The sequence below is a fragment of the Triticum aestivum genome, chromosome 6A (assembly GCF_018294505.1).
Source record: "Triticum aestivum cultivar Chinese Spring chromosome 6A, IWGSC CS RefSeq v2.1, whole genome shotgun sequence".
NCBI lineage: Eukaryota > Viridiplantae > Streptophyta > Magnoliopsida > Poales > Poaceae > Triticum > Triticum aestivum.
In genome coordinates this window covers 618,006,223-618,027,394 of record NC_057809.1, presented here as the reverse complement: position 1 = coordinate 618,027,394, position 21,172 = coordinate 618,006,223, and the positions used below count along the sequence as shown (strand labels likewise).

At 45.7% G+C, this 21,172-nt stretch overlaps 2 protein-coding genes across 6 annotated transcripts; one reads left to right on the top strand and one right to left on the bottom strand.

The window, feature by feature from the left end:
* Positions 1-8,754: 8,754 nt before the first annotated feature.
* On the top strand, positions 8,755-15,393 carry LOC123129159 (disease resistance protein RGA5). 4 transcript variants are annotated; one of them, XM_044549386.1, is made up of 7 exons: positions 8,755-8,948; positions 9,076-9,239; positions 9,383-9,490; positions 9,695-9,789; positions 9,882-10,813; positions 12,079-14,040; positions 14,240-15,393. In XM_044549386.1, coding segments are annotated over exons 5-7 (2,808 nt in total). In that variant the 5' UTR covers positions 8,755-8,948; positions 9,076-9,239; positions 9,383-9,490; positions 9,695-9,789; positions 9,882-9,968; the 3' UTR covers positions 14,241-15,393. The 4 variants fall into 4 exon arrangements, with proteins under 4 accessions (XP_044405321.1, XP_044405319.1, XP_044405318.1 ...); XM_044549384.1 differs by having other exon boundaries at positions 9,702-9,789; positions 14,937-15,391; XM_044549383.1 differs by having other exon boundaries at positions 14,937-15,391.
* Positions 15,394-16,586: 1,193 nt separating this feature from the next.
* Positions 16,587-20,872, bottom strand: LOC123129158 (putative F-box/kelch-repeat protein At3g17540). Of its 2 annotated transcripts, none has more exons than XM_044549380.1 (3): positions 20,495-20,872; positions 19,428-19,515; positions 16,587-17,934 (listed from the first exon to the last, which is right to left on the bottom strand). In XM_044549380.1, the coding sequence occupies exon 3, from the start codon at positions 17,878-17,880 to the stop codon at positions 16,768-16,770; it is 1,113 nt and encodes a 370-aa protein (XP_044405315.1). In that variant the 5' UTR covers positions 17,881-17,934; positions 19,428-19,515; positions 20,495-20,872; the 3' UTR covers positions 16,587-16,767. The 2 variants fall into 2 exon arrangements, with proteins under 2 accessions (XP_044405315.1, XP_044405317.1); XM_044549382.1 differs by having other exon boundaries at positions 16,587-17,898.
* Positions 20,873-21,172: the final 300 nt, after the last annotated feature.

Sequence of the window (21,172 nt, the reverse complement as noted above, 5' to 3'; positions counted from 1 at the left end):
TGCCGCCCAAGCTACTGTGGCTGCCCGCCCACACCCGAGCCGCGCAGTCAGCCCACGACCAACGCGCCTCCAGCCGCCAGAGCCGCCGCCCTGCCTCCAGACCGCCCCCGATGACCACCAAAGGCCGAGACTTTGAACAAATCCACACCCCAACCACCTCCTAGACCGCCGGCCAACCACCCCCGCCTCGAGCAACGCCGGAATCGATAACACATGAGGATGGGGAAGGGGGAGGGGGAGGAGTGGCCCACGACCACGACCAGCAACCACCTTGGCCCGGCGACGGGCAGCTCGGCGGCGGAGCTCCCGTCCCTCCAACCAGCTCCCCACCTCGAAACCACAAGTTTCACCCCATCCTGCCATTGGCCCAGTCCTGCGCGAGACCACGACAGTGGCCTGTCGCTGGAGCAGAGGAAGCAGAGCCCTCGCCGCCACGTCCATGGATGGCCACCGGAGGAGTCTCCCACGTCGTACGATGCCGACCAGCCACAAGGGCCCGGTCGGGCAGCGGCGCACGCATCCACCCGCTGCCGCGCCGCCCCCTCCCCCTGGCACACGAGCCATGGCAGGGGAGGCCAACCGCGACCCGGTAACCATTGGTGTTAGGAGGGTAGCCAAGGAAGATGCATGGGACGGATCGTGGAACAAGCTGCCACGTGTGGTTGCGCTGTAGGGCGTCGAACTCCTCCTGCATCGCAGCTAGCCAGTGGGGATCCCAAAGGGCAGCGCGAGCGGAGGTGGGGACGGGTGATGGCGTCGACGTCGAGGCAGCGCACACATACTAGTCGGCGGAGTAGCGCATGCTGGGCCGAAGCACTCATGCTCGGGCACGGGTAGTCATACCGAGGGACGGGGCAGCAGAGCCGGCGGGTGCCGTGGCGACGGGGGCAGCGCCGGCCGATCCGGCGGCGGAAGAGGCGACGGGCGAGGTTGACGTCGAGCCCGTCGCAGGGGTGGCAGGCGGGGTACCGGGCTCAACCTCGTATGAGGGAGATGGGGACTAGGGGGCCTGCTTGGACTCGACCTCGGGGGAGGGAGTCACGAAGCCGGGTGGTGGCGGCATAAGGCGCCGTGCCGGGGGTGCCGCCGTGCATCGCTCCACAAAGGGGGCGCGGGGGCCGACGCCGAAGGGGCCGAAGCCGGAGGAACCTGAAAAAAGGGAACACCGTCTCGACAAAGTACACGTGCCTCGAGGTGTATACACGATAAGTGACAGAATCGTAGCACCGGTAACCTTTGGTGTTAGGAGGGTAGCCAAGGAAGACGCATGGGACGGATCATGGTGCGAGCTTGTGTGGCGTGGTGGACGCGGTGCTAGGATAACAGAGACACCCGAAGATGCGGAGACCATCATAGTACGGTGGTGTGCCGAAGAGAAGGTGATGAGGGGCGTAGTTCCACCGAGGGCGACACGGACGAATGTTAACTAAGAGAGTGGTGGTAGCGAGGGTATCAGGCCAAAACCGAGCAGGCACGTTAGAGTGAAAGAGTAATGTGCGAACGCAGTCATTAAGAGTGCGGAGAATGCGCTCGGCGCGGCCGTTCTGCTGGGAAGTGTAGGGGCAAGTCAGGCGGAAGGTGGTGCCGTGAGAGGCGAGAAGTGTGCGAAGAGCGACGTTGTCAAACTCTTTTCCATTATCAGTTTGGAGTGCGAGTATGGGGCGAGCGAACTGGGTGGTGACATAGGAATAAAAGGCGGTGAGTGTGGCTAAAGCATCGGATTTACGACGAAGAGGAAAAGTCCACACATAATGAGAATAATCATCTAAGATCAGCAAGTATATAGATAGCCCTGTTACCCGCAACGGGGGACGTCCAAACATCACTATGAAGCAATTGAAACAGAAAAGTGGAAACTGAAGTAGACGCACTAAAGGGAAGGCGAACGTGCTTGCCTAAGCGACATGCCTCACAAGAGTGCTTGTCGAGCTTGTTACATGAGAAAGAGAAACTGCTAAGAATTTGACGTAACATAGTGGGGTTGGGGTGGCCCAAGCGAGCATGCCAGAGGTCAACGCCGGCGGCAAGGGCGACTGGTGTGGAGGTGGAGGCGCCGGCGTGCACGGGGTAGAGCTGATTGGGACTATCACATCGGTGAAGGATCATCCGGGTAAGGGCGTCTTTCACAGAAAAGCCAACACCGTCAAATTCAACAGTAAGTGGGTTCTCACTAGTAAGCCGACGAACGAAAACTAGGTTGGTGACCAATTCAGGTGAAACAAGAACATTAGACATAGTAATGGGTGTGGAAGTGGAGGGAAAACTAGTGCTACCGATATGAGTGATAGGTAAGGAGGAGCCGTTGCCGACGGTGATACGAGTGGGTGTGCGAACAGGAGTGGAGGAGGTTAGGTTACCGGGATGAGCTGTCATGTGCGCAGTGGAACCTGAGTCCATGTACCAGTCGCCTCCACCGACAGAGCTACTCGGCGACAACGCGGAGTGCTGGGAGGCGAGGAGAGTGGGGTCCCATGACACAGGTACCAGCGGCGGCAGGAGGCCCTCGTAGGGCGGCGCCGGAGCGGGCGGGCCATAACCACCGAGGGAAGGCGGCGGCGGGGGCCCCCGTAGGGCGGCGCCGGGACCGGTGGACCATAACCGCTGACAGGCGGCGGCGCAAGGAGGGCACCGTAGCCGGCGCCATTCGGCTGGTAAGGCGCGCCGATGAACGCCTGGTGGCCTGCGGGGAGAGCCTGCGGGTAGTGCGGGCCCCCCTGGCACCCTGGGCCGACTACTGCTGGGGAGGTGCGGGTGGCGGCAACGGGTAATACCAGCCTGGAGAAGCCATCGACGGGGCGGGCGGAGCATGGCCGCCAGCCATTGGCGAGGCCGGCTGCATGAGGGTGACGCCGGCCGCGCCGTACGGCGGCGGGGCCGCGCCGGAGGGCGCCGGTGGCGGGACGACAGAGGCGGCGGTGGACGGGCTAGTGGACGTCATCGCGGGTCCGACGGCGGCAGCGGGGCGGTGGTCGGCGCGGCTGGAGGTTAGGTGCGGGCGTGCGGCTGTAGAAGCGGCGACCGGCGGGAGAGAGAGGAGCAGTGGCCGGCGCGGGAGACGCGCGGACGGCGCGGCTGTGTAGCGGCGGCGGTGCGGAGGAGTCGTGCGGTGGCGCCGGCGGCGGTGTGGGAGGAGCGTGCGACAACGGCGGCATCGGAAGACGAGGATTAAAACCTAAAAACGGATACCATGTATAGAGATGTTTTGCAATACAATAATCGTTGTATTGATGGGATGCTAATGCAAGTATATATAAGTATAGGTAGGCCTTAACCTCAATTATACATAACTAGAAGATGGGCCACAACACGTAATACATGAAACACAAAGTACAACTCAATAATGTTCTCTACGATGAATCATGAATGTGTCTCCACTCTCCAAGTTCCAGACTGGCCTGCTGCCTGACTTGTTTTGTGTACGAGCGATGAATCGTATGTGCCTGCAGGTACGTCCCTGTAACCCGCTACTTCAAATCTATCTTAATCTTGATTTTTGCTTATACCATTTCATTCTCCACCTTCAGTCATCCTTCTGTTATTTTTCTGAACAGGTTCTTTGGCAAGAAACTGAACGTGTTCTTCTGACATCACGGAACTCTCGGGTTTTGCTGGTTCACCATTTTAGAAGGTTTATGGGTTGGTTTTTCCTATTTTAAGAAGCTTCTAGAAGACTGTCTGGTTTTAGCGGTTTCCTTTTTGGTTTTTATTTCCAGTTTTTCTTATTATTATTATTTGTTTTCCTTTCTTATTTCCACTTTTTTTTAACATTTAAGAAAAATGTCCATGTTTCTTGAAAATTGTTAATGTGTTTTCATAAAAAAACATAAATTTTCTAAGTATCTCTTTTTTTTTAAGAAACCAGATTTTAAGAAAATCACAAATTTCTAAATAAATACATTATTTAGAAAAGGACATCTTAAATTTCAGATAAATTCACATTTTTTAGAATGTTGTTTTTCTTAAACTAACTAATGTTTTAGTGTTTTTTTAGAAAACCAAATGGAAAAACTGACTGATACCCAGTAGAAAAACTACTAGTAAACCAGGAAGAAAAGTTCTCCATTCGCTTTGTTCGAGTCGGTATATTTCCGGCTGCCAAATGAGTCGGCCGAGTCACGAAAAAGGTGCATCAAGAGTCCAATGCACGTTAATCATACGATAAATTCTCTACGAATTAGTTAATTAAGACGAGAACTTAAAATCCGAAAATCTATCCCACATACCCTTATTAGTAAATACAAAGATATATGTCTGGATAATATTTTCAAGGATATCACATATGTTACTGATAGAAACCACTTTGTGTATAGAAACATGTAGTTTAAAATTAACCGCTAGTTGGTGAAATTGAAATGCTGCTCATATACCACTTTTGCATGGATGGTGTACATAAGTCAAAACTCGACGAACGGTATACTGAACGTCTTTCCATATTACTCCCTCTGTTCCTAAATATAAGTCTTTGTAAAGATTCCACTATGGACTACATACGAAGCAAAATAAGTGGATCTACACTCTAAAATGCATCTACATACATCCGTATGTGGTCCATAGTAAAATCTCTACAAAGACTTATATTTAAGAACGGAGGGAGTATAAGATAAAACTGTACCATGCTTTCGATGCAAAAGAGGTGTATATGATAAATATGTATAAAATCTATATGAAGCTTGATGGTTCCCTTACCGCAAAAGAAAAAGCTAGATGATTCCCAGCGTGGTGTCGTGGAAACACTGAGAGACATGTAGCTATCAATTATTATTACCACATACTACATATGCCTATAGCTCGAATGAAACTCGAACCGCTACAAAATCCATTAGAACACATGTTGGACAACAACATGAAACCACAAAGCCACAACTAAAGCCAGGAAGCCACATGCAGGGGTGGAGGGGAGCTCCTATTTCACGCACAACGACAACGCGCTGGGTGACACGCAAGTGCGCAACGGCTCCTCCCGGGAGTGCGCTTCTAGGCTGACCTATGTGCTTTGCGAGACGCACCCGTTTTTATCATTCATTTTTTTTGCTTTATGCATTTTGTTTTCTTCTTTTCAGTTTTTATTCCTTAAAAAAATCAAGGATTTAAAAAAGTTCCAATTTTCACAAAAAATTGTGTATTTTGAAAAAAAATATCATGTATTCAACAATTGTTTGCGAAATAGAAAAAATGTCCATGAATTCTTAAAATGTTCCTCTTTTCTGAAAAACTGTTCAGAAAATCATAAAATGTTTGCCTATTCAAAATATGTTCGTAGCTCCAAAAAAATACTCGTGGAAGAAATGTCCATGAATTCAAAAAATGTTTACGATTACAAAAATACATGAATTTAAAAAAATGTTCGTGTGTTTAAAAAATGTTCACGACTTTCAAAACAATGTTCGCGAGTTTCCAAAAAATGTTCACGTATTTAAAAATTTGTTCTAGGATTGGAATAAATGTTAATTGATACAAAAACAATTCATGAATTAAAAACTATGCAAAGTTCAGAAGTTGTTTGTGAATTAAAAAAAATGTCTGCGTCCAAAAATATTTCACAAACTTGGGTTTCTTTTGGTGAATTCAAAACTGGATCATGAATTGCAAAAAAATGTTTGCGGGTTTGAAAAGGTTCACAAAATTTGTGCATGCAATTAAAAAGAAAAAAGGAAAATAAATGAAGGAAAAGAAAAGAAGAAATCAAAAAATAGATGAAAAGGAAAAAAATCACGCAAAAAAGCAAAATAAAAAATCGGTTTAGGGAAGACTTTAGAACCTCGGAACGAACTGTGGTGGAAAAGCTCATATGGGCCTACACATATGATGTGGCCCATGGGGAGGGTATTGGGTTGCTATGTAGCGACCCATGCGCCGAATAGGAATCGCTGGGGCGGAGCTAGGGTGGTATGGTTCCCAGTAATTTTATGGCTGATGCCGAGGAGGCCACAAGGGCAGGGAGAGACTAGTGTAGAGCATCACCTAGTGTGCAAAAATAGAAAAAATCAGTGACATCCATCGGATATTAAATGGATGTCCCAGATTCAATGCATGGGAGTTGGTGGAGCTTTCTGTGCATTTTGTGAAAAACCCCTGGACTAACAGTTATGCATAGAAAGATCCCTCCACCATGTTTCTCAAGTTGGATCTGAGACATCCATTCAAAATCCGATGGATGTTCTTGATTTTTCTATTTGTGTACACTAGTCTCTCCCACAAGGGCATCCTCTATCGATTGTTTCAGCGCTGACGCAACATGCAAGCACACACACATGCACGCACGCACGCACACATGCGCACACACACACACACAGAGAGAGAGAGAGAGAGAGACATAGTCGCTTCGCGTAGGTGCAAGTTTGGTGAGGGCACCCGCACAACCAATCGGCGAAGGTTGGAGTGGTGAGTACCAAGTGTTGAATTATACCGAGCAACAATACTGAAGAACTGATCCGCATCTGGCTCCATAAAACTAGAAACTTCTTGCTTCAGGTGGATTTGATTAGCGGTAGCAATTTTTGTTTTCTTGTCAATTGGTTCTGTAAGTTAGATGTGAAAAATGATGATGCCCAAAAATAGAAAAATTTCTACGAGTTTGCAAAAAATGTTCACGTATATCAAAATTTATTCTCGGATTGGAATAAATGTTAATTAATGCAAAAAAATTCTTGAATTAAAATATGTGCAAAGTTCAGAAGTTGTTAGCGAATTAAAAAAAATGACTGCATTCAAAAATATTTCACAAACTTGGATTTCTTTTGGTGAATTCAAAAATGGATCATGAATTGCAAAAACTGTTTGCGGGTTTGAAAAGGTTCACAAAAATTGTGCATCAATTACAAAGAAAAAAGGAAAATAAATGAAGGAAAAGAAAAGAGGAAATCAAAAATTAGATGAAAAGGAAAAAATCACGCAAAAAAGCAAAATAAAAAATCGGTTTAGGGAAGGCTTTAGAACCTCGGAACGAACTGTGGTGGAAAAGCTCGTATGGGCCTACACATACTTATGATGTGGCCTATGGGGAGGGTATTGGGTTGCTATCTAGCGACCCATGCGCCGAATAGGAATCGCTGGGGCGGAGCTAGGGTGGTATGGTTCCCAGTAAATTTATGGCTGATGCTGAGGAGGCCACAAGGGCAGGGAGAGACTAGTGTAGAAGCATCACCTAGTGTGCAAAAATAGAAAAAAATCAGTGACATCCGTCGGATATTAAATGGATGTCCCAGATTCAATGCATGGGAGTTGGTGGAGCTTTCTGTGCATTTTGTGAAAAACCCCTGGACTAACAGTTATGCATAGAAAGATCCCTCCACCATGTTTCTCAAGTTGGATCTGAGACATCCATTCAAAATCCGATGGATCTTCTTGATTTTTCTATTTTTGTACACTAGTCTCTCTCACAAGGGCATCCTCTATCCATTGTTTCAGCGCTGACGCAACATGCAAGCACACACACACACACACACACACACACACGCACACACGCACGCACGCACGCACGCACGCACACACACACACACACACACACACACAAAAAGAGAGACACAGACACAGTCGCTTCGCGTATGCGCAAGTTTGGTGAGGGCACCCGCACAACCGATCGGCGAAGGCTGGAGCGATGAGTACCAAGTGTTGAATTATACCGAGCAACAATACTGAAGAACTGATCCGCATCTGGCTCCATAAAACTAGAAACTTCTTGCTTCAGGTGGATTTGATTAGCGGTAGCAATTTTTGTTTTCTTGTCAATAATTGGTTCTGTAAATTAGATGCAAAAAATGATGATGCCCAAAAATAGAAAAAATGTTTGCGAGCTTGCAAAAAATGTTCACGTATATAAAAATTTATTCTCGGATTGGAATAAATGTTAATTAATGCAAAAACAATTCATTAATTAAAAGCTGTGCAAAGTTCAGAAGTTGTTTGTGAATTAAAAACATGTCTGCGTTCAAAAATATTTGACAAACTTGTATTTCTTTTCATGAATTCAAAAATGGATCATGAATTGCAAAAATCGTTTGCGGGTTTGAAAAGGTTCACAAAAACTGTGCATCAATTAAAAAGAAAAAGAAAATAAATGAAGGATAAGAATAGAAGAAATCAAAAAATAGATGAAAGGAAAAAAATACGCAGAAAAGCAAAATAAAAAATCGGTTTAGGGAAGGTTTTCGAACCTCGGAACCGTGGGGAAAAGCCCGTATGGGCCTGCACATAATTATGACGTGGCCCATGGGGAGGGTATTGGGTTGCTATCCAGTGACCCACGCGCCAAATAGGAATCACAGGGGCGGAGCTAGGGTGGCATGGTCCCCAGTAGATTTATGGCTGATGCTGAGGAGGCCACAAGGGCATCCTCTATCGATTGTTGCAGCACATACGCAACATGCGCACACACTTACACACACATATTCGGTTCGCGTAGGTGCAAGTTTGATGAGGGCGCACCCGCACAACCGATCGGCCAAGGCTGGAGCGGTGAGTACCAAGTTTTTAATTATACCGAGCAACAATCTAAAGAACTGATCCGCATCTGGCTCCATAAAACTAGAAACTTCTTGCTTCAGGTGGATTTGATTAGCGGTAGCAATTTATGTTTTCTTGTCAATAATTGGTACTCTACATTACTAGATGCAAAAAATGATGGTGTCCAAAAAAATTTAAACAATCTGTTTTTTTTTTGTGCGCCTGAGAGAGGGGGGCGACTTGGCGACGACCAGATCCATCCATCCATCCATCCCTGGTCGGTCGTTGTTTACGCGTTGCGGCGACTGACTGACCAGAAGATCCATCCATCCCCTTCTCGCTTCTCACTCCCACTTCTGGCTGCCACTCTCCTCTCCTGCGCCTCGCCCTCGTCTCTCCCGTCCAAGCGAAGCATCGCCGGCGTCTGAGCCTCTCCTCGCCACCAAGCCGCCAGGGTCTCCTTAATCCGCCACTGCGGTGCCGCAGATCCATCGTGTGCGACCTAGGTCCATGTACAACCACCCCTTGCCCTGCTTCCATCTCCTTGTATGAAGCCGCCGGCACGGGGTCGACCCGTAGCTCGTTCGTTGCAGCGGCCATTGCGCTCACCTCGGTCGATCCATCCTCTTTCAGGTCCAGATCCACGACGCCGACCAAATAATTAGTCCACTGTTCACCGCCCGCCTCGCGGCGCACGCGTCGCCGGCGCCAGAGCTCCCACCCCCCTTCGCCTCACCTGCCGAGGCGCCGGGGTTACTTCACCACCGCCACAGCCGCGGCCGGATCCATCTTTTGAGGTACGGCCACGTCCCGTCGTTCCCTGCTTCGATCTCCTCCGATGCCGCCGTCGGCTCCGCGCATTGGACAGCGCCGGCACACTCTGTGGCTCGTTTGGTGCAGCAATGGTCGGGCTCACCGCCGTGAATCTATCTTCTTTCAGGGTTCAGAACTTCAGATCGACGACGCGGAGAAGAGGAAGTAAATCACTGTTCACCGTCAGTGCGCTTGGCCGACACTGTGTACCAAGCGAGGTGGCTCTGAGATTCAGGTATGAACCAATAAAAACTCAGCTTCCACATGAGAGATTTGTAACTAGCTGTTGAGTGTTATAATCCCTCCTCCTTTTCAGGTTGTCAATCTGTAGTTAGCTGTTTACTGTCAGTGCATTCTGCAACCACGCACAATTTTGACTGGCCGAGCTCAGATAGCATGGCCATTTTTGGTGCAGCTCTGTTAATCTATCTTCTTTCAGGGTTCAGATCGACAACACGGAGAATAAATCAAATCCACTGTCCACTTGCACTGCGAATCGAGCGAACTGCGGCGCTGGTCTGCACGACAAATCAGGTATGAGCCCTTCTCCCTGCGTCTTGGACACAACTAAAAATTCAGGTTCCATTGGATGCTCAGTCTACTAACCATGCTCTCCTCTTTTTCAGCTTGTCGATTTGTAGCTGGCTGTTTACTGTCAGTGCATTCAGCAACTGAGCTCCACGAACTGTTGACTGGCCAAGCTCTGAGATAGCATGGCCATGGAGGCTGCACTCGTCAGCGTGGCCACGGGAGTCCTCAAACCGGTCATAGGGAAGCTGACCGTTCTGCTCGGCAATGAGTACAAGCGGTTCAAGACAGTTCGCAAGGAGATCAAGTCTCTCACTAATGAGCTTGCCGCCATGGAGGCTTTTCTCCTCAAGATGTCGGAGGAGGAGGATCCCGATTTGCAGGATAAAGTTTGGATGAATGAGGTGCGGGAACTGTCCTATGACATGGAGGACGCCATCGATGACTTCATGCAGAGCATCGGTGACAAAGACGAAAAGCCAGATGGCTTCATTGAGAAAATCAAGAACACACTAGGGAACTTGGGGAAGATGAAGGCTCGCCGTCGGATCGGTAAGGAGATCCAGGATCTGAAGAAACAAATCAAAGAGGTGGGTGAGAGGAATGCAAGGTACAAGGGTCGTGAGACCTTCTCCAAGACGGTCAATGCGACTGTTGATCCTAGAGCTCTTGCTATATTTGAGCATGCATCGAAGCTCGTTGGAATCGATAAGCCCAAGGCTGAGATAATCAAGCTGTTAACAGAAGAGGATGTTCGTGCTTCAGAGCAACAACAACAACAACAACCGAAGATAGTCTCTATTGTTGGATCTGGAGGTATGGGCAAAACAACTCTTGCAAACCAAGTGTATCAAGAGATCAAAGGGCAATTCGAGTGCTGGGCCTTCTTATCCGTGTCGCGAAGCCCGGACATGATGAATATTCTGAGGACTATTCTTAGTGAAGTTAGCGGTCAAGGTTATTCTAACACGGAAGCAGGGAGTGTACCAATACTCATTAGCAAGATCAATGACTTCCTACTAGATAAAAGGTACATCTATCTTTTTCTTTCTTTCCATTTCTACTTACTTGGCGTTCTTTGAATGTATAAAAAAGTAACTTGGATATGTCATTAGGAAGACTATACTAGTGGAATTTGTTAAAAAGTTTCATATAATTCTATCTTCGTAGTTTCTCCATATGTTGTTAGAAAAAGTAATTGTCAAATGTTTGTATTAATAAATACTGTGTTGTTCTAAAAAGAAGAGAAATAGATGGAGAGAGTACAAAGAAAACCATGCCAGGAGCCTATGTTCAAGATTTATGTCCTTTGTTTTGATATTCTATGATCTTCAAGACATAGGCACATAGCTATTCCCATTATGAGTAATAGTTGACCTAAGTTTGTGTCAAGAGTAGAGCCCCAAACACTCCATTTTCTCACAGTACTAACACCTTGGCTCACTTTTCTTTCGAATTCTCCTTGAGCTCCCTTAACACCTGATGAATTATAATTTTTTTGTGCACTTTACCTCATGACCTGTTTTGGCTAGTAATTTTGATGGTATAGATGCTGGTTTTGCAAGTGTGCCATCCACACGTTAACCTGGTTTTCACATGAAAGCTACCATACACATGACCTTTTTCCATCTCCATCTCTCCCTTCTCTGGGTCTCTTTTCTCATGAGACCAGATGCACCGTGCCTCGATTCACTCTTTGTCCTCTTCCTTCTCGTCCCGCCAATCGAATGCCACACTGCTCTATTGAGACCAGCTCCATTGAGATTCGCTAGTCCTTATCCACTATTGTTGCCCTACACGGTTATCCATCACCGATCATGTAGTCATCCGAAATAAAAATATATTATATTTTACTAGGTTAGGTGAGCCTAATTGTTATAATCTCTCTGTTATAATGGGAAAGCATGCCCAAATAAGTAGTCCAGGAGGGAAAACGTACATTTTTTGGAGATATTGTGTGTGTAGTTTACTCGGTTTTCAATTTAGATCACCTGATCTTTGGGTCCGCACCCAGATTCTTGCTTTGTTACTCATGACCACTTGATCAACGCCTACGTATGATTATTCATCTTTTGATTCATCTCTTGTCTTTCAACATATTGTTCTAGTATGATCTTTTTTGTGGTCATGCCTCTTGTTTAACAGTTGCTTATCCCCCTTGCTCTCTGTAATTCGCCAAACTAACATGGACATGCAAAACGAATTAATTATGTAACCCGTTCCGTTTAGTCTTTGTTTGTCTACGCATCACACTTTATTTTACAGCTATGCTAATATTTATTTGTCCATGTACAGGTACTTTGTTGTTGTTGACGATATATGGGATGTGGATACCTGGGATATTATTAAGTGTGCATTCCCTGCTACAAGTTCTACCAGTAGAATAATCACGACTACTCGTATAAACAATGTCGCTCATTCATGTTGCTCGTCATTCAATGGTTGTGTTTACAATATAAGGGCTCTTGATATGGTGCACTCAAGACAGTTATTTTACAGAAGGTTATTCAGGTCTGATGAAGATTGCCCTTCATACCTTCAAGAAATTTCTGAGCAGATATTGGAAAAATGCCATGGGTTACCTTTGGCGATCATTGCTATATCTGGTTTGTTGGCTAACACAGAAAAAACAGAAGTTCTATGGAATCAAGTGAAAGATTCAATTGGTCGTGCACTTGAAAGGAATCCTAGCGTCGAAGGAATGATGAAGATATTGTCACTTAGTTATTTTGATCTGCCTCCTTATTTAAAAACTTGCCTCTTATACCTGAGCATGTATCTAGAAGATTCTACTATTGAGAAGGAGGACCTGATAAGAAGATGGGTTGCTGAAGGATTCATTCATAGAGAAGGAAGATACACGGCATACGAGTTTGGAGAAAAGTGTTTCAATGAACTACTCAATAGGGGTTTGATCCAACCTGGGGAGTCAGATATCTATCGCGAAGTGAAGAGTTGTCGAGTTCATGACACAATTCTTGATTTCGTCATATCCAAGTCTATAGAAGAGAACTTTGTTACTATACTTGGGGTTCCCACTCTGACAATTAGGAACCAAAGCAAAGTTGTTCGCCGACTCTGTGTACAAGGTGTCGAGAAAGGAAATTCAGCAGTATTGATAGAAGATCTCGTGTTTTCCCATGTCCGATCACTTACTATGGTTAGGGGTCTGTTGGAAATCCCTTCTTTGGAGGAGTTCAGACATCTACATGTTCTTGACTTGATGGGTTGCTTCGAATGGGAAGATCATCATCTTGAAAATATAGTGAGGTTGTTCCAGCTGAGGTACCTGAACCTCCAAGGTACAAGAATAAGCAAGCTCCCGGAACAAATCGGGCGTTTAGGGTGCTTAGAGATTCTTGACCTAAGACGCACTCATGTAAGGGAATTGCCTGCATCAGTTGTTAATCTCAGAAAATTGATGCATCTACTTGTTGAGGGTCTTGTTAAATTTCCTGATGGGATTGCAAAGATGCAAGCACTAGAGACGCTGAAAGATGTCAATGCCTCCATTCAGCCATTAGACTTCCTGTGCGGCCTTGGTCAACTAATGAATTTGCGGAATCTGCGGATTCACCTTGATTTTGAAGTTGATCCTGACACTGAGGGTAGAAATATGGTTGGGGAGGAGCACGAGAAAGCTCTTGTCTCCTCCCTGTGTAAGCTAGGCACCCAGAATCTCGGCTCCCTGACTATTTATGGATGGGGCAACCTCTTACATGAGGAATCTTTGTGCCTGCCTACCCTCAAGGACCTTACTATCAGTGATCTTCCGGCCTCCTGGCAGGTTTCGACATGTATGGGCTCCCTCAGAAATCTCCAACGGCTATGCCTTTCTGTTGAGGTGCTCAAGCAGGGCGACCTCTGCACCCTTGGGGCTTTACCCAGTCTGCTCGTTCTGTATCTGGTGGGAAAAACAGAGTCAAACGGAAAGCTCAGAATCACTGGTGAAGTTGGGTTCCGATTCTTGAAGATTTTTATTTATGCTGGATGTTGTAAACCAGTAGATCTGATGTTTGGGACAGGGTCCATGCCAAAGCTGGAAAAACTCGAGTTTAATTATATTTGCTTAGTTGAAGCTAACTCTCTGGGCTTTGGAATTGAGAACCTCCCTTGCCTCACTAGTGTCAAATGCATTACGGTTTGGGGTGATGATGGCATTGTTGAAGCCGTGAAGACTGCCATGGAGAGAGCAGCCAGCGCACATCTTAACCACCCTAGTCTACTCTTTCAGAGATTTCGCCCCTGTTATTCTTGGTGAGTTATTTCTGAAGAAACTAAATTTCAAGGAAGCTCAGTGCCCCTGTTATATGTTTCTGAACTAAACACTCGATGAGCTCTCCCTGTTTTGTCGATGATTTGGATTCTGTTATATATGATGACAGTCTTATACAGTTCAATATATATTGTTGTTGAATTTTTATGTCACCGATCACCAATTAATTTGTATTAGCAGATGACTGTTGCTAGCTACTGTCCAGATGCTTCCGTAGCAGTCTGCGATGATTGCGTCTAATAAAACTAGGGGCCCCTCGCAAACATCAATGGAGCCGAGCATGTGTGAACAAGTTCTAGCTTAATTAAGCAGCTGGCAGGTCCTCTGCATCTCTGCCGTGGCGCTGGGCCGTCGACTTAATTTTCAGAGAATTCGGACCCATCCCGAATTCAGTGAATGCGGCTCCATCACTCGTCAACTTGTGAATGGGCACTTGTACCAAATTCAGTAGCAGATTGGGTCCTTGCTGATAATGGACACCAACACAACACTCTCTTGTTGAATGGGCTAAAGAGGTGCCGCTGCATTGGACACTGCATAAGCATTATGTCACCAAGCCAAAAAACAGGAACATCACCAAGCATGAGAGTGTTGCAGGCTCCTGCTCCTCATCCGGCTCTGAAAACAACTTTCAGAGTTTTCAGATACACACTTTTCAGTTGACTTGCCGTTTCTGCTTGTTTTCATGATGAGTGGTTCGTGGGAGGGGATCAACTATGCCTTGCCCTGCTCTGCAGCTGCTTCATTGTTACTGAGATGCAAGCACTGCTGCTGTTTTGAAATCGGCTATTACCCTACTGCCGTTCGAGAAAGCTAGTATTTAACATGCGAAGTGTAATAGCATCCGGAATGTTATTTTCCTTCCTCCTTTCTTCAGTGATATATCTTTGTGATGTTGAAAATGGACGAAGATGACGCCGATGGATTTGGGCATCGAAACCGCCACCAGATGTCCTCGAAGATCGCCAAGGTGTTGTGCATCGAAATCACCACAATCCGTCCTGGAAGATTGACAAGGACGAGTAGGCAGTTAATGCATTGCCAGATCTCTCCGGAGGACAATTTTACCCTGATTAATTTGGAAGTACATCAGAGTTGTTGGTTGCTGCTCCTGCTCCTGCTCCTGCTCCTTTTACATGCACACACCAATATGCTGCACCGTATGTCTTCAGCAGAAGCTGTAGCGTTCTGCCTTGTTTCAGACAGTCTTTCGCTGTGATGTGTGAACTACGTGTTTTTGCGCTCTGTGCGTATGTTCAGTTGGTCTTCAGCTGTTATTGATCCACAAAATTCTCTCCCCTTTTTAACGGAAAAAACAGAACATTATGAAATTAATGAATTTAAACAGGGGCTCTTCTCGTTTTCTCAACGATCTGTATAAAGTTATGCTTATAGTGTTTTACAGTTACGTTTATGTTTGCTATATGCCTATATATCACTGTTGAAACTTGATGTTTCCCAGATGCTTCAGCACAGGATGAAAAATTTTGTGTTCTGGCTGACATATCCAGACACTCTCTCTCTCTCTCTCTCCATGATGATGATGATGCTGTTGGTCTTGGAAATAACTAGCAATCATCAAGAACTCGGTGAAGGGTGTAATCACTCTGTACACATGATGAAGTAATGCAGTGCTGCGCCAGGTTTTGATTTTATATCCCGAGGAGACAGAGCATTTGTACAAAAGTTTCACTGTCAGATTGAGTTTAACTACATGCACTGTACTCGCAGTTGATATATGTACGTGAATCAGAATCAGCTACTCCCGAAGTAGCTGCAGCACGCTTCATCCTCCAGTTAGAGATTGTTCAAACTGGATGAAGCCATTTAGTTCTTGGTTAGTTATTTCCTTGAGCGAGTTCTTCCGCAAACTAGGCATCAAGGAAGCTCAGTTGCAGTACCCTGAACTTAAAACAATCCATTCATGAGATCTTCTCGTTTTCTCGACGACTTCCATGATGTTATATATGCTTGCAGTTTTTCTCCTTCAGTATAAGATTGCTATATAGTATAAGATTGTCGTTAGCTAGCTACTCTCTGCAATGGATGTCCATTTTTCGGTGTTAAGAGGACAGCAGTCTGCAACGGATGTCCATTTTTCAGTGTTTCAGTTGGCATGCCCTTTCTGCTTGTTTCCACGCATGTGCTTATTCAGTTCTACTCATTTAACTACATATACAATATATAATAGAGTACTCATTTACCTTTCAGCCAACAACTATTGGCACCCAAAGGATCCACTCATATATACTCCCTCCTTCCATCTATATAGGGCCTAATGCGTTTTTCAAGACCGCCTTTGACTATTGATAAAAATTAATAGTACATGACATGCATAATGTGAAAATTATATCATTGAAAGCTCCTTTCACATACGAATTTGATGATGTGCTTTGTGTAAGTTGCATGTCATATATTATTGCTCTAACATTTGGTCAAAGTTAGCCTCGAAAAACGCATTAGGCCCTATATAGATGGAAGGAGGGAGTACCAAAGATAAGCAATTCTGTCATGTGCATATACGAGCTGCATGCAACGATAAACAAAACTACATAGTATATAATTCTGCAGGTAGCAGTGCGTACATAGAAGTTCTGAGTTAACAAGTAGAGCTCATCAATGGAGAGTCTCTCAATCATCCCATTACACAGCTAGCACTTGAAGCATTACACGGCTGCAAATCGTTTGTTTACAAGACCGAGGAGCAACTAGCTACTCAGGGGAACACTCGAATCGCTGAACAGCGGAACATAGGGAAAACATGATATCAAATCGCCTCGCCCAAAAGTGCAGAGAACGCGAGCCTCCTCGCGATCAGTGTCATACGCCATCAATGTCTTGTCTCGATGATTAGCGTAGCAAATCAAACTACGATCTGGATGACACGAGATGATATAGTATTCATAGTAGTAGACTTTACCTCTCGCGTTCAGCAACTTGTTATTGCTCACACGGTGCTTCAGCGTCCATTCATCCGAATCATACTTCTCAAGACACCAGATGGAAACTTCTTGACGAATCCCTGTGTGCACCATGTAATGCAAGTGCCCTTGGGACCGAGCAAGAAAACCAAGCTCAGACCTTTCCACTCCTTCTGGCACTGAAATTGCCCTCCATTTCTTCCCCTCCACATCTACCGACACTACTGTAGACTGAGCGCTGACAAAATGCAGCATCCCTCGATGAAACACACATCTGCCACAAATTGTGGAATCAGAGTCCCACCCACTTTCCATGAAGTTCCATGACCCAGTTCCCGAGGAGTATATATTTATGCCCGCCACCCGCCGCCAATCTTTCAACACAATCTGAAACACATGGAAATGGGAGGAAACATCACGGTCGAAAACCAAATGAAAGGTGTCTTCCTGAGCTACACAACTGGAGTTAGCTGGCAACGCGGGTAACACGACCCATCTCTCTGTAGCAGGATTGCAAACTAAACGGCGGAATGGATGCTGAGAAGAGCAGCACAGGAGAAGGCCATCACAACAGTCTTCCAGCCTGACAAGCTCAAACTCAGGCGGCAAGAAGGGGAAACTGGGATCAATCTGAGGTGGTTCACCGATATTGGCAAAGTGCCGAGCTACTTTGGGACAGCGCCCTATGTCTTCAGTGTCAAAGAAGAAGCCGGAGAGGGTCTGTGGGAGCTTCTTGAGGTGTTCGGGATGGGAGATGAGGCAGTACCAGTGCGTGTCGACACACTTGCAGCAGCACAGCGACTTAAGTGGCAGCCGTGACAGGATCTCGACGATGAGTGCATCAGGGAGGTCGGTGAGAACAGTCTGCAATTTTGTCGTCCTGCTAGATCTCCTCGCCATCGCAAAAAGAAGCTCAATCTGAGATCGATTAGTACTTGAAATGTCAGATGATCCCTACAGTAACATAAAAATGAAAATTTTCACTTGGTGGTCAGGTTCAAAGCTTGTCACCTTGTGATAAAATAATTACAATGCATATAACAAGCAACTACTCCCTCCATCCCAAAATAGGTGTCTCAACTTTGTACTAACTTAAGTACAAAGTTGTACTAAGTTTAAGACACTTATTTTGGGATGAAGGGAGTACTTATGAACATAATGCAAAATAGGTGGTTCAAAAGAACAGCACAATCTTGAGAAGGTAAGGGCTAAGCCAGGTCCATTGAGTTGGGGCTTATTTCAAACACAGATCAGAAATAGATTTATTATTAACAATCTTCATGTGCAAGTACTTAATCAGAGTAGTAGCTGCGCATCTGTGACGTATGTTCAGTTCCAAAGATTTAAGGAACTACTGTAGTAACAAGAAACTCAAAATCAGGTTATGCATACAGCTACAGCCACAACATGTCTTGGAGATGCTTAGAGAAAAACTCTGAATTGCCTTGCTGCTTGCACCACTATCAACAACAACGACGGTGCCTGTGCTTCCTTCTGGAATTACAATTGGTTGATAACTGGCGCGCACAAAAACCTTGAGCCAGAGCTATACTATACAAGCTATCTGCCCACAAAAACCTCTCAGTCCGAATGGGATGACGAATAACAGATGGATGAGAGGCCATCCGAGAATAAATTCTGAGGCGCAATTTAACAACTCTTTCATGAGGATAAGAGTGTTTGTTCTCACCACTCACCTGGGTCTCACAGCTAATAACTGCTACTCTCCTGGTTCTGCCTACAACACCCAATTCCTGGGGAAGATGAAGGATCCTAGACCGCACAAGATTAGGTCTGTGAAAACTAAGGAAAAGTGTGCTTTTCATTTGGCTGCATCTCCAAAAGAGGCTTTGGACGGCAGACAGATTAAGGGACAGGGGGTGGCCACACGCTGTGTTGTGTCCTATGTGCGATCAGGTTGGTGAAAGTGCAGTTCACTTGACGCTGCTCTGCGCTTTTGCCAAGCAGGTTTGGTGTGCTCTCGCTACCTAGCACGCGGATGCTGCTACGACTGCTACCTCTATCTCCAACTGGTGTTGCAAAACCTCAAGATACACCAAGAATCGCACAACGATATCTCAGGTCATGACTGTCATGTACATTGCCTGGAATCTCTGGAAAGAGAGAAACAGATGCATCTTCAAAAATGAGGCTATCTCGGTTGAGGGGGTAATAGCCCTGATTAAAGCTGACATAGAGGCCTTTGGGCAGGCATACCGCAAGTAGTCCGCTACAGCCCTACTTTTTAAACAGTGCGTAGTAAATTGCCAGCCAAAAACCCAAGTTAATCAGTGAGTAGTAAGTTGCCCGTCAAATATTTATTGTTTACTTGATCGATTAAAATGGAAGTACAATGAGCTGAAGAATGCTTTGTAATGAAGGAAGGAAGGAGAATATGTCCTGGTATAGCATCTAGGGCAACATGATAGAGTAGAAAGAAGGCTAACCCCAAAGTGTCAATGCTTGGCCTCTGACTGCTCCAGGGAAGTGAAGAGATTTTGGATATCACAGGCTCATGAAGAATCTTTACTGCATCTGCAGGAAAGATATCAATATTCACAGCTCATTAAATATTTTGACCTGGATAATGATATTTCAGTAGAGCAAGTAGATATAACAATAATGCATCTTTAAATAAACTGGCTGGTGCTATAATTTTTTTTCTTAGCTACAATCCTACAAAAACTATTAAGCTGGTCCAGAAAATTCAAAGTCCAAGCACTCAATCTTGTCAAGAAAACAACATTTGTTTGCTTCCTTACAAGAAAAGAAAAGAGTCAGGGCTCTGAAGAAACATTCTGCTATAACTCAAAAAGCAAGCAGAGAAACATGGCCTGAAGCAGAATCTAGTAATTAGGAGACCAAACAGCCACTGAGAACTTACATGCCAACAAAGAAATAATTGATGAGCAAACACGACTTGGTTTTGGAGTAGTGATGAAATAGATAGATACATGGGTGATGGCTAACATAGATAGATAAGTTCAATATATAGCATGGATAACATAAATGGGCATAACTTAGCTGCAACCAACATAATATACAGCAACATGGCCGTAGATAGAGATATGAATCATAATGGGCACTTACTCTGCAATGCTACCTATATACAGCAACATGATATAGCAGATAGGGCAAGACGATACTAATAACTCTATGGGTATGCAGCCAAACAAGCACAAGAATCAGTAGGACAAAACAGTGCGCAACCACTTTACTACCTATGGCAAGTACTCCGTTAACACCTATCTTGTGGAAGAAATGACTAAGTGGAAGATATGGTTCAGGTTCAGGACAACCAAACCAAAAATCAGATGGCAACTGATAAACATATAACACAGCTTGAACACGAGGATCCATACAAACAAACTAGGCGGCATTTGCAACCAAACAAACAAATGCAGGTTGAGCGTGAGCAGCCAGACAGGTAACTAAACAAGCATACGAATCACTAGGACAAACGTACGGTGCGACATCGAAACAAATTTTTGCATTTCTGACGAAGAGGAATTACCACAAACACTTGGCGTGCACGGTGCCGATGCAACCTGTAGGCGATGCGACTTGGGCGCGCTCGGTGGCGAAGATCAAGGCCAACGTGGCCGAGCTTCCAGAGGCAGGAGTCCGCGGTGCGCCCGGTGGCGGGGGTCGAGGGAGGAGGAAGCTGGCGGGCGGGCGGCCGGCGGCGGGGCTCGAGGGAGGATGAAGCTGGCGCGCGACCGGTGGGTACAGCACACGCGTTGCCAGCGGAGGTGCCAGGTGAGTACGGACGGGTCAGCCACAGCCGGCCGTGGATCCCGGCCACCGGCGGCGGAGCTCGAGGGGTGATGAGCCGGCGGAGTTTGAGCGGTGATGTATATGGCCTACGGGAGGAGATACGCCGGCCCACTACACTGTGTACACCATTAGTTTGATTCTGTGCTTTTTTTTCCTCAAAAATGTTTCCAGGTTATTATTACTAGTTTTTTTAAATTAGTTTCCACTAGTTTTTTTAGTTTCATGAAATTTGGAAAATAATATCCATACATTTAGAAAATATTCTTATCATTGAAACTGTTGGCACGTTAAAAAAATGTTTGTCCCATTTCAAAAATGATCGTACATTATGGACTTAAAAAATGGTCATCGTGCATGAGAAAATGATCATCATTTACATTAAAATATTCGCCCTGCATTTGAAAAGTTCAACGTG

What these genes read in the sequence shown, in the direction of transcription:
- LOC123129159 (XM_044549384.1), top strand. Translation starts at nt 9,969, where the DNA reads ATGGCCATGGAGGCTGCACTCGTCAGCGTGGCCACGGGAGTCCTCAAA. An exon ending in GACTTCCTACTAGATAAAAG is followed by an intron (nt 10,814 to 12,078) that starts GTACATCTATCT and finishes GTCCATGTACAG; the next exon opens with GTACTTTGTTGTTGTTGACG.
- LOC123129158 (XM_044549380.1), bottom strand. Translation starts at nt 17,880, where the DNA reads ATGGCGAGGAGATCTAGCAGGACGACAAAATTGCAGACTGTTCTCACC.